Below are 13,078 nucleotides of genomic sequence, written 5' to 3'. Positions count from 1 at the left end.
CGATGCAAGGAGACTAAAGATGGAGGCTCCGCGGGATGGAGGTCATCCCCAAGCCCACCAGGGCGTCATGACAAGAAGCTTTTGCACACCAAGACCATATTTGTCAGGGCGGACTGCAGTCATGTCCCCTTTCAAAAATGGTCGTTGTGGCAACCCTTCCCGCCAATGTTTTCGGAGGAAGAGGACCAAGGCCCATATATAGGAGAGGCCCGGCCTCCGTAGAAGGGGATCCAACCTCGTCCCTGGGTAGGGCAAGAACCCACCTTTCTACCTGTCTTCCACCTCAGGCAATCCCAACACAAGCAGGAGTAGGGTTTTACACCGCAAGGTGGCCCGAACCTGGATAAACTCTCGCGCGTCCTAGCTCGTCGCCTTAGCTCGCGCTACCGTAGAGTCACCATGAAGCCATGAGGTAGAACAGGATAGAAGAGCGAGCGCACCCAAGTGTTCGAACCTTTCCTCGGATCGGTGAAGCCCTGATTCCGACAGGCGCGAGGCTTGCCTTTGCAGGAGGGTGCGGTCGTGATGCCGAACAAGGCGAGGCCGACGGTGGCATCAAGATCGTCGTCCATGGCGAGCGGCCGGAACGCAAGAGGGTGCGGTCGTGATGCCGAACAAGGCGAGGCCGACGGTGGCATCAAGATCGTCATCCATGGCGAGCGGCCGGAAGCGCGCGTCGACGAGAAGGTTTTGAGAAAGTGAAGGGAAATTATGGAGGCTTTACCACCGACTGGCTGGCCAAGGGGTAGTTCGCGTGCGATGTGTGTGCCCGTCTCATGTCCACGCCAATACAAACGCCAACGCAAATCAGACTGAAAAATGGGTTGACAGACAAGCGTGCGTCCATTTAAGTCGGTGTGTTGAGACGACTTTTCTGTCCGCCGCGACCAAACGGACACGCACGCGTTGGAGTTGCTCTTAGGTGTCAAAGAAATAATCCTAAACTCAGTTCACCTACGCAAGTAAACGGCTTACGTATCACCAAAAAGACATGGACACCGATCATAGTTTTGTGTCATTAGAAAATACAAGACAACTACAGACACGATACATACAAACATATTTGTAGACAGTGCATGAAAACCATCATTTTCAAAATGTTCACCTAAGTTCTCGTTGCATTTTCTTTTTGCCCCTTTACGGATCATTCATAAAGTATGTTCATAAGTTGTTTGGGTTTTGGCGTCCTATTATTCTAAAATAGGTCAAATAAACTTGGAGCAAGATTTATTTTTTTCCTTAAGATATGTGAGCAAGATTTTGTTCCTCTAAAAAATAGCAAAAACTTGTGGAGAGACCTCAGCTATACAACAACAAAAAAACAGAAACAGAAGATTAGTAAAGCTGTAGAAAACAAAGGTTATTTAGCCATCTGCATAATTTAAAGTCATGTGTAGTGGAATTTTCAAAAAGAAAGTCATGTGTAGTGGATACTCTATATTTATACACTTCAACTATACAGGTAAAAGGAAAACATAACACAACTATATGCTACTACTAGACCAATATAATATTCAATCAGATTGCATGTGCTTGTTGTCTCAAAGTTTTGGTACATTTGGTACTTGTTAGACGTGGAGCTGAAGTTAGGTAACTTGGAAGCAGGCTTCATCCCTGCACACGAATTTGATCAGGTGGCGGTGGTGGCGGAGGTGTTGGTGCCCTCTCCACATGTCTATCTGTGCTGCTGGTGTTAGTCTTGTGAAGTAGAAAAGTCCCTGCAACAATGGTCACGAACCCACATAGTTGAGTAGCTATCTGTGTTGCACTCTGTGAAACCCAGTCCTGAAATGGGGAAATAACCATGGCCCTAAGTCAGATGAAAATGATGTATACATATTACTTAACAAATGGTCAATTTATTAATGCATATAATTATGCCAGGATATTGTTTACAGTACACGACTCATCAAGGAAAGAAGCAACCACTTCAGTATTACAAAATTAATCTTACAGGGCACTTAAAATGTCGCATATTTCCACTATCTACATGTTGTGGAGATGGGCTAGGGGTGTACATATGCAAGGCAATGACTACATTATCGTATTCCATGTATTGATTATGGAAGCCTTAGCCACGGATTTTTATGGTTATTTCTAGTTGCCGGCTATCGAGACGATAGCCGAGGGGTGCACCTTGGCTGCTTGGATTAGTCGCGCAGTTTGGATGAGCAATGTTCACTCATCGGACAATTGTGTGACGTTTCTGGTCTCCCCCTCTATTGGATACCATTGGTGGTTGGACAAGGCCACTTTCCTCGATGAGATGCGAGATGTCCGGCTAGGCCATTAGGTCGTCTATTGGGGACTTAAAATGCTCTACCGCGACGAGGACAATAGCAATGTTTCACCGCTACATGGTGAGGAGATTATGCCGTTTCCTCAATGATTGCTAGCTTAAATAACTTTACTGAATCGGCACAAGGTTGTGGAGGAACAACTCCACTTGAACGCTACAAAGTGTACATCACTAGTGTTGAAGGAGCTATTTCAACGTGTTGCGTCAGATATCGCGCTAGAAGCAAATATAAGCCAATATGGTAGCATGAGTGCAGTCCAAAACTCCTTAAACACAAGACCTAGTCCAAGACCTCAGATTAAAACACCAAGTTCTATTATAGGTAATGGGTATATAGATTGGTTACAAACTAGAGATCAGGACCTCTATAAATAGGGCTTTAACAAGCCTTCACATCTTAACTTCTACTTACAACTAGAAGATTCTGGAAAACATTACTTAAGGTTCAACCTCTACTCATAGCTAGAAGACTCTAGAAACATTATCGATCGGATAAGAAAACATATACAACAACTTGTGTTCTACCGGATTTTGTGAATACTTTTGGGATTGAATGTGATGCAAGTGAAACCGACATACGTGGCGTGCTTATGAGAGCGTAGACCCAAGCAAACAAGCAAACCGTAGGGGTGACCGATCTTCACGAATAGAGATGGATGTGGGGAAGAATAAAAGCAAACAAGAGGAAAACGCTCAATAAGGACAAGATTCACAACCAAACACAGTTCTCATAACCAAAAGTTAACATAGGAGGTACTTCTTGATCCAAACACCACAAAGGAAGATGGAAACCGATAGCTCGTCTCCATGAGGGTCTTGAATTCATAAAGGAATCTTCTCCACAAGGGAGGTCTTGAAATCCAAATAGAGTTTCTCCACAAGTGGGAGGCCTTGAACCCACTTGGGGATATCCCATTGGGTAGATAAAGGAGCAAAGCTCTCTAAGTTTGTGTTCAACTTTGTTAACCCTAGAGAGGAGGTGAGCAAAGCCCTTTTCGTCCCGCGTGCCACGATTCTATGGTGAAGACCTCTATTTATAGGGCTTTGGGAAGCTTTCACATCTCAACTTCTACTTCTAGATAGAAGACTCTAGAATACATTACTTACTTAAGGTTCAGCCTCTACTCATAGCTAGAAGACTCCAGAAACATTATCTATAGGATAAGAAAATTAATACAACAAGCAATAACTTATGGACCAGCTTATCTACACTAGAGTAGAAGTATGTAGAAGTCAAACGGTTTTGAGTTCTGTTTTTCTCTCTCTAATTTTCTCTAATGTTCCTCATCATTCTCCCGTGGTTGTTGGGAAACCAACTTCGAGTTGTCTTCATAAAGGGCTTGCTCTGGGTGGTAGAGAATCAAGTCTACAACATTGAATGTGATAGATATACCCATCTTGCTTGGAAGATCGATTGCATAAGCATTATTATTTATCTTCCTCGGAATAGAAAAGGGCCCATACTTTCGTCCCTATGCTTCCCTTTAACACCTAAAGGCAGTCTTTCTTTCCGGAGGTATACTATCACCAACTTCGAATGATTTTGTCCTCCTTTTGCAGTGAGGAAACTGTTTCTACTTTTGATTATGTTCTTCCAAAACCCTACAATCTTCAAATAGTTCAGTATAGTTATCAGCAAAAGACAATGCTGATTTTAGGTTTCCCCGTGATGGTAGCTTCATGAGGTCCACCACATGTCTTGAAACTTCAGTGTAGACAATGGAGAAAAGACTCCTTCATGTGGATCTATGCCTTACGTTATTGCAGAACTCGGAAAGAGAGAAAACCAAATTCCATTTTCCCTTTCTTTCTCCACATGCAACGTATCAGATTACCCAAACATTTGTTCACCTCTTTCGTCTTACCATATGTTTGTGGGCGGTTGGTGCTGGAAATTTTTAATTCAGTGTTGAATTGCTTCCACAAAGTGAACCAAAATGCCGCAAGAAACTTGTTATCACGGACTAAGATGCTCACTGGAACACCTGAAGTCTGACCATTTACCAAGTGAATAGATTTGCCACATCATGAGCATCTAGTGTCTTGCGTCATGGAATGAAATGAGCCATTTTCGAGAATCGGTCCACCAAACAAAGACAACACCACTCCCTCATCTTGTTCTTGGTGAACCCAAGACGAAGTCCATAGAGATATCCTCCCATGAAACGACAGGAATAGGCAAAGGCATGTATAACCTTGTTTTGGACTTGACCTTTGAAGGTTTGACATATGGGTCGCCTCTGAACAAAATTCCCAGCATCTCATTTTAAAAAGTCATCCTGGTGCATGTAGCTCCCGCTTACACAAGGTCCGGTGAAGGGTCCGATCACTAAAGGTCTTTTGTACGCAACATTTCCCTACATTTCTGCAAGCGGCTGTTTCCAGGACTCGCACCAGTGACCTCCAGGACTCGCACCAGTGACCTCATGGTCAAAAGGCAACAGCTTACCGCTGCACCAAGGCTCCCCTTCCCTGCATCTCCTTTTAGTTGTGGCCAAAAGTAACAAGCCTCTAGGTTAGCGATAGTCAACATGGCCACTAAGATCACTTGAATGGAGCTCTCTAATCAGCTTCACACGTAGAAAACTTCTTTGGATGCATAGACGGCCATTCTTGTAGAGATAGCCATCATGCAGAATAGTCTTCACCACATGGCTGGTCCCTGATGTGCTTTACCCAAACATGGACAAGGTCTTTGTCGTCCTCATACAACTCCTTTGCTTAATATAAACCCTAGCTAGTTTCCCCTCTAAACTTAATGATCTGGTTTGGGACACGATGCGTCTTCACCGACGACAACGAGCCGATCTTGCTCCCGGCGGTTTCGTGGTGCCAGGACGCACTAGGAAACAACAGACGATAAGGGAGGGCGTTGATCAACCCCCGCTAGATCTCGAACATCAGGGTCCTGAGCCCTTTGACCCTTAAGCAGGACATCTAGGTCTAGCAGATGGTGCGCAAGGTATTGCTTTCCACCTCGCTAAAAGCCCTCCAATGGTGATGGACAGTACACGTGCAAGAGCTGCTACGAAGCCCTCTTTCAGGGAGCGGTTGGTTGGAGCTCTTGGAAGTTGACAAAGTCCCAAAGTCCCAGGCTCCCTCCAGGGTCAGGTTATTCATGTGAAAGAGAGCGGTCGGTTGGAGCTCATGGAAGTTGACAAAGTCCCAAAGTCCCAAGCTCCCTCCAGGGTCAGGTTATTCATGTGGCTCACCTATCAAGACCATTGCTAGATCGTTCAGAGACTGGCGAGACGATGCATGTAGAAAGCACCTAGTTGCATGCTTTGCGACTAGTCAGAGGAGACTATGGCCGGACAAATTCACTGTTTCGACCCTAGCTACGTAAAGAATTCACAGAACGAACTCGCCCCGAAAAGATTTCACGATCTGACCCTTTTAGAAACGCCAGAAACCGTGGCGTTGCTGCGGAACATAGAAACGCCAGTCCAACGTGGCGTTTCTGGTCCATATTCAAACGCCAGACTAGTTTGTGTGGCAGTCCGGACCAAAACGCCAATGATGCTGGCGTTTCTAGTCTATATACAAACGCCATTGACGTTGGCGTTTCATCTTCGGCAGCAGTGCGTGAGGCGACAACGCTCTGCGCTGGTGCATGCATGGACCGAAGAAACCTTTTTCGAAGAGAACAAGAGAAAAATCAGTCGAAAGGGTACAGTGCAGTGGCTGGTTTGTCCTCGCCGGCCGTAGGGCAATGGCACCAACCTACCTATGCCCATCTAGGGGTATTATCTAGGAGTACTCCTATGTGGCTGGGTAGCTAGGTACTGTGCCATTGTGGCTCGTTTCTTTCGGTGTCGTTCACTGCCTGCTGCTTTTGCTTTGTGTTGCATGCATGACTGCTGGCCAGCTAAGAAAGTATCGAAAGACAAGTGTTATCCTAAACAGTAACACGGTGATCTGAAGCTGTTCCCGCACAGAAGAGGAACTTGTTCCCAGCAGCGAAGATGAAACGCCAACGTCAATAGCGTTTGTATATAGTCCAGAAACGCCAACGCCATTGGTGTTTCGGTCTGGGCTGCAACGCGAGCTAGACTGGCGTCTGATTGTGAACCAGAAATGCCACGCTAGACTGGCGTTTCTAGGTGCCGCAGCGACGCCACGGTTTCTGGCGTTTTTAAAAAGGGTCGGATCGTGAAATCTTTTCAGGGCGAGTTCGTTCTGTGAATTCTTTACGTAGCTAGGGTCGGAACAGTGAATTTGTCCACTATGGCCCACCTCCTCAGATGTTGCTCTTTTTCATGCACTGTATGGCACGACGTGCTCTCCTAGATCCGACTGACAGCACCCCCCCCTATGGGCAACTCTGCTGCTAGGAAGAGCACATCCTTGATCATATGATGTTGGTACAATGGTTTATACCGAAGCATCATAGTGCAATCATCTTCGACAATGCCCGGCTCAGCCTAGTCAGCCTCCCTGACACTATCAAGGTGGAAGTCAGGCAATCGGCGTCAGCGGGCACATGGTGTCTGGCGACGTTGTTGCCAGCATGGGCGGGCATACCATTTAGTGGCGTAGTGTTGTAATTCTGGGTGTCGTTCATCTTGGGTCTTCTATGAACTCTTATTTCTATCGATGCATCGCGACGCAAGGCTTTTGTGTGTGTTCTTGGAAAAAGATTATGATAAAAGAAATCGAGATTTAATATAATAATATCCGGTTAAGATAGTGTTATGGATGCAACTTATCTCTATATGTATGTATGTATGTATATGGATGCAACTTGGGTTTACAAGGAAAGAGACATAGCCTAATAAGGACTCCTAAACCAATACCAACAGTCCTTAACACCCCCCCCCCCCTCAAATGCAAAACGTATGCAATAGCATTGCATTTGAAGAAGTGTAACACTAGAGAAAATAAAATGATAAGGGCTCGTTCGTTTTGCATGAAAAAACAAAGGAACAAAGTCTCTGCAGTTTTTTTCACCCTCACTGCATTCAGAAGGAAGGAAGCCTGAACAGGACATCAAAGGAAAGGTAGGGGCTTCGATTGGATTCCAAAGGGAGAGAAAAACATCCACCCGTAGCTCCTTTTTTTCGCGTAGGCCTGAAGCAAGAAGACAAAAGAGCTGTGAATAAACAATCCTCACCGTGTTTCTGTCCATCACATAGCGTACTATTCGGTTTTTTAGCGAGCTTTATGTTTGTACCATGGTCTTCTCTCCGATCCGAACAATGTTCCTTGCTTTGGTCCTCTGTCTTCTATTCCTGAGTTTACCATAATAACCCTATGCCTTCCACAGTTCTTGGTAGTTTTTTCTCCATCCATTCCGAACAGGGCCTAATCCAAAGGGCAAAACGAGAAGATAGCGCATCAGAGGAAGATACAGAATCAATAGAAGATACAAGAGAAGATGGGTTGTCAAAAGAAGATGGGACATCAACAGAATGAAGGATTGCAGCCAAAATCATGGCCCAAGAAAACCGACAGCAGAAGAATCTCGGCGGCAGGAGAATGGGCGTAGACCAATGATGAAAAGATGGCACGAAAATCCTATAGAAAGGACAAGGACCAGAAAAAGGCTGATTGATAAAGGCATGGTGGACTCAGATGACATGGAAAAAAGGGAAAAGTGCAACAGACTTGATACAATGGAAAATGTAGAAAACTAGAAAGCACATACTAGACTAGATGCGATGGGAACCAAGCACAGACAGCAGGATCCAGTGGTCAAGCAGTTGGTGAGGCGAGTGGACGGACGGAAGGCAACGAATGGAGCGTCGATCTAGTGGCTTCACGCAACGGCTGCATGAACGATCTAGTGGCTTCACGCAACGACTGCATGAGCGATCTAGTGGCGTTGCACAACAGCTGCAGGCAGGTTGACTCCACGAGCGAGCCCTCAACGGGACAAGCGGCGGCGACGGCTTAACAACAGACCAAGCCAAGCGGTCGGATCAGGAGGATGGTGAAGGCGTTGACCAAGGAGGATAGTGAAGGCGTTGACCAAGGGGATCAGCACGGGAGCGTGCGGAGAAGTAGTGTTGACTGACCAATAGGAGGCAGCGGCGGGGCAACATTGGATCAGGAGAGCAAAAGTTGTGCGTGCAAAAAAAAATCATAGGGCTCTAATACCATGTGATGGATGCAACTTATCTCTATTGCATAGACTAAAGGGCATATGTATTACACAAGACTTGAAGTACAAGGAAAGAGACATAGCCTAATAAGAAATCCTGGACCAATACTAATACTCCTTAATAGATAGAATGTATCTGGTGCACTGGACATCCATCTACAATATTAGAAGCTTCAAAAATATATTAAAAAATTGAGTGCGTAGATACAATGACGTATAACAATCTAAAAAAATCAAATCCAAATTCAAAACACAACTCCGCCTATGTTGTCTCAACATAGCCGGTCCCAAGCCCGGGTAAAGGAGGAGGGTTGTGATAGGCTTGGCGAGCCAACATTAAAACTCAGCCACTCTTATGGAGATGAAACCCCAAAAGATTTTCGTTGGGCGTAACCCTCTCAGCGACGCGACACATCGAAACCCGGGTGTGGTGTCAAATGGGAAAAGGTCGGGTCGTCACCCCCTTGGTGGCGCGCCGTATCGTGATCTGGATACGGTGGCAAGTGAGCAAGGGTCAGGCCGTCGCATTCGTAGTGGCGCGCTACATCGGCGCTCGGGTGTATTAAAAATGAGCAAGGGTCTTTGCACTTGACTCGATGAGTGCAAAGGGTAAGGAAGCTAGCCGAGCCTAGGACGATCCGCTTAGGTAGTTGGAACGTAGGGTCTCTGACAGGTAAGCTTCCGGAGGTAGTTGATATAGCGGTGAGGAGAGGTGTTGATATCCTTTAAGTCCAAGAGACCAAATGGAGGGGACATAAGGCGAAGGAGGTGGAGGGTACATGCTTCAAGTTGTGGTACACTGGGATGGTTGCTAACAGAAATGGAGTAAGCATCTTGATCAACAAAGCCTCAAGTATGAAGTGGTATACGTCAAGAGGCGTGGGGAACGGGTTATTCTGGTCAAGCTGATAGTTGGGGACTTAGTTCTCAACATTATCAGCGCGTATGTCCCGCAAGTAGGGCACAATGAGAACACCAAGAGGGAGTTCTGGGAAGGCCTGGAGGACATGGTTAGGAGTGTACCGACTGGCGAGAGGCTCGTCATAGGAGATCTCAATGGCCACGTGGGCACATCTACCACAGGTTTTGAAGGGGTGCTTGGGGGCTTTGGCTATGGCATCGGGAATAAAGAAGGAGAAGATGTCTTAAGCTTTGCGCTAGCCTACGACATGATTGTAGCTAACACACTCTTTAAGAAGAGAGAATCACATCTAATGACTTTTAGTAGTGGTCAGCACTCTAGCCAGATTGATTTCATCCTCTCGAGAAGAGAAGACAGGCGTGCATGTCTAGATTGTAAGGTGATACCTGGAAAGAGTGTTGTCCCTCAGCATAAGCTTGTGGTTGTTGACTTCCGCTTTCGCATTCGTGTCCAGCGGGACAAGCGTGCCAAAGTCGCTAGAACGAAGTGGTGGAAGCTCAAGGGAGAGGTAGCTCAGGCATTCAAGGAGAGGGTCATTAAGGAGGGCCCTTGGGAGGAAGGAGGTGATGCAGACAACATGCAGATGAAGATGGTGACTTGCATTCGTAAGGTGGCCTCAAAGGAGCTTGGAGTATCCAGGGGAAGTAGAGGCGAAGCTAAAGACACCTGGTGGTGGAACGATGATGTCCAAAGGGCAATTAAGGAGAAGAAAGATGGTTTCAGACGCCTATACCTGGATAGGAGTGCGAACAACATAGAGAAGTACAAGATGGCAAAGAAGGCTGCTAAGCGAGCTGTGAGTGAAGCAAGGGGTCGGGCGTATGAGGACCTCTACCAACGGTTAAACACGAGGAAAGGAGAAATGGACATCTATAAGATGGCCAAGATCCAAGAGAGGAAGACGAGGGATGTTAACCAAATCAAATGCATCAAGGATGGAGCAGATCAGCTCCTCGTGAAGAACGAGGAGATTAAGCATAGATGGCGAGAGTACTTTGACAAGTTGTTCAATGGGGAGAGTGAGAGCTCTACCATTGAACTGGACGACTCCTTCGACGATATGAGCAGGCGTTTTGTGCGGCAAATCCAGGAGTTGAAGGTCAAGGAGGCTTTAAAAAGGATGAAAGGAGGCAAGACGATGGGCCCTGATTGTATCCCCATTGAGGTATGGAGAGGCCTCAGGGACATAGCGATAGTATGGCTAACCAAACTTTTCAACCTCATATTTCGGACAAACAAGATGCCAGAAGAATGGAGGCGGAGTATATTAGTACCAATCTTTAAGAAAAAGGGGGATGTTCAGAGCTGTACTAACTATCTTGGAATTAAGTTGATGAGTCATACAATGAAGCTATGGGAGAGTCATTGAGCACCGCTTAAGAATGACAAGCGTGACCAAAAATCAGTTTGGTTTCATGCCTGGGAGGTCGACCATGGAAGCCATTTTCTTGGTACGACAACTTATGAAGAGATACATGGAGAAAAAGGAGGACCTGCATATGGTGTTCATTGACTTGGAGAAGGCCTATGATAAGATACCACGAAATGTCATGTTATGGGCCTTGGAGAAACACAAAGTCCCAGCAAAGTACATTACCCTCATCAAGGACATGTACGATAATGTTGTGACAAGCGTTCGAACAAGTGATGGATGTTAGAGTACTATTTATATAGCCATGTAGCCTTTTGTATTTACCCCATTGTATAAGGGGTTTCCTGCATATTATACACCTGTACTTGTATATATATATACTGGCCTATGGCCTCCTGGAAATACAAGTTGCATATTCCTATCATGGTATTAGAGCTAGGTCAATTTTTTGCACGCTGCAACTCGTGTTGTTGATCCACTTCCACCCCGTGTCATCACCCCTCCGTGGTCGTCTCTCTTTCTCTCTTGTTGCCGCTGGATCTCCACGCCTGCTACCTCCCTGCAGCAGGTCGACGCCCAACGGTTTCCTTCTGTCGTCCCGCCCGCCTGCACCTTGGTCCTTCTCTTCTCTGGATCGAACGTGCGTCGTGGCTGTGGTTGGATCGATAGGCCCGTGCTGGATAGGGACGTTCCTCTCAGCATCGAGCGCCTTCCTTTGGCTCCCTATCTTCATCGCCCGTCACTGCTCCCGTCGCAGGATCCCCACAGCGCCGCCCAATGCCGATCTCCGCCGCCCTCGCGCCGTCCTCGCGCCGTTCCTGGATCCCAGACCGCCGCTCTTGCCGGATCTCCGTGCCAACCGTCGCTCTCGCGCCTTTCCCGGATCCTAGACCGCCACCCTCGCCGGATCTCCGCCGCCAGCTACTGATCTTCATCGCCCTCGCTGGATTCTACTGCCGATCTCTGTCCTCGTGCGCCTGGTTCTCGTCTGGCTCTAAGACTCATGCCTGAGAGCTGTTGTTGCCTGCTTGGTAAAAATAACTATGTCTACATCCTCAGGCTATGTCGCAGTTCCTTGCTGTCCGATGAACTTTGATGGCACTAACTACACTGAGTTTGTTGGCTTCATGTGCATTCATATGCGTGGCATTCGTCTCTGGGGCGTTCTGTTTGGCGAGGTACATTGTCCGTCGTGTCCGGCTCCACCTGTGGCCCCTACTCCACCGACTCCACCAGTTCTTGCTGCTGATGTTGATCAGGCTACGAAGGATGCAGCTAAGCTGGCTAATGAGGCTGTCGTCCGTGCTTATGATGAGCAGTTTTCGACTTATGAGGAGGCTCTTCAGCCTTATCATGAGGCTCTTTCTGCTTACACTCAATGGCTTGATGATGATGCCCGTGCCGCAATTGTTCTCACTGCTAGTGTTCTGCCTCAGTTTGCCTCTGAGTTCTTAGGGCACCCTACCGTATTTGAGATGTGGACCCGTCTTCGTCAGCGCTATCAGCCCTCTGGTGATGCCTTATACCTATCTGTGGTTCGGCAGGAGCATGCTCTTCAGCAGGGTGACCCTAGTGTTGATGATTTCTATGCGCAGAGTTCTACTATCTGGGGTTAGCTTGATTCTCTCCGCACTGCTGGTTGTTGTACCTGCCAGTGTTGCCAGGATGTGCGGGCTGATTTGGAGTTTCATCGTGTCTACGAGTTCTTCTCACGGCTTCGTAAGGAGTTTGAGCCCCAGCACGCTCAGTTGTTTGCTCGTGGTCGGATTTCTCTCATGGAGGCGCTTTCTGAGATTCGTGCTGAGGAGACTCGCTTACGTGGCGCTGGTTTACTTGAGGTTCCCTCTGTGTTCGTTGCTCGAGCTCCTTCTATGCCGCCTGTTGCACCGCCTCCTTCCCGCTCTAGTGCTCAGCCGCTCCTCCCCGCTCCTACTAGCAGTCAGGGCAGCTCTCGTCCTCACTGTGGCTACTGCAACCAGGATGGTCATGTTGAGTCTCAGTGCTTCCAGAAGAAGAAACACATGCGTAAGGCGCGGTCATCATCTTCAAGGACTTCTACTTCTACTAAGACATCTTCAGACACCGCTTTGACTGAGCAGGATATTCTAAGACTTAAGCGCCTACTTGCCGCTTCAGGTTCTTCTTCGATGGGTACTGTAGGTTCTGTGCCTGATGCTTCCCGCATTGAGCAACCACCTTCTACACACTCAGGTACATCCCCATGGATTTTGGACTCCGGAGCTTCTTTTCATATGCCTTCTCATTCTTCCAATATGTCCTCACTTAGATCGCTTGATTTTTCTATTCATGTACTCACTGCTGATGGTACTCCTCTTTCTGTTGCTAGTCAAGGCAATCTTACTACTCCTTATTCTGTTCCTG

The 13,078-nt window shown here is 47.1% G+C and overlaps 1 protein-coding gene across 12 annotated transcripts in view; it reads right to left on the bottom strand.

Moving 5' to 3' along the window:
- Window positions 1–1,339: 1,339 nt before the first annotated feature.
- LOC123406217 (probable magnesium transporter NIPA2) overlaps window positions 1,340–13,078 on the bottom strand; it is a 53,802-nt gene continuing 42,063 nt past the window's right edge. For 9 of the 12 annotated variants that reach the window (XM_045099705.1, XM_045099698.1, XM_045099697.1 and 6 more), the window contains 3 exons: window positions 7,473–7,603; window positions 7,250–7,369; window positions 1,698–1,785 (listed from right to left, as the gene is read on the bottom strand). In XM_045099705.1, the coding sequence (XP_044955640.1) occupies window positions 7,261–7,369; window positions 7,473–7,603 (240 nt within the window). In that variant the 3' untranslated portion in view covers window positions 1,698–1,785; window positions 7,250–7,260. Of the gene's footprint in view, window positions 1,786–7,249; window positions 7,370–7,412; window positions 7,604–13,078 lie in introns of all 12 variants that reach the window. The other 3 variants (XM_045099703.1, XM_045099701.1, XM_045099702.1) reach the window with 2 other exon arrangements.

This window comes from Hordeum vulgare, chromosome 6H (assembly GCF_904849725.1).
Source record: "Hordeum vulgare subsp. vulgare chromosome 6H, MorexV3_pseudomolecules_assembly, whole genome shotgun sequence".
Taxonomy (NCBI): domain Eukaryota; kingdom Viridiplantae; phylum Streptophyta; class Magnoliopsida; order Poales; family Poaceae; genus Hordeum; species Hordeum vulgare.
This window is presented reverse-complemented; position numbering and strand designations above follow the sequence as displayed.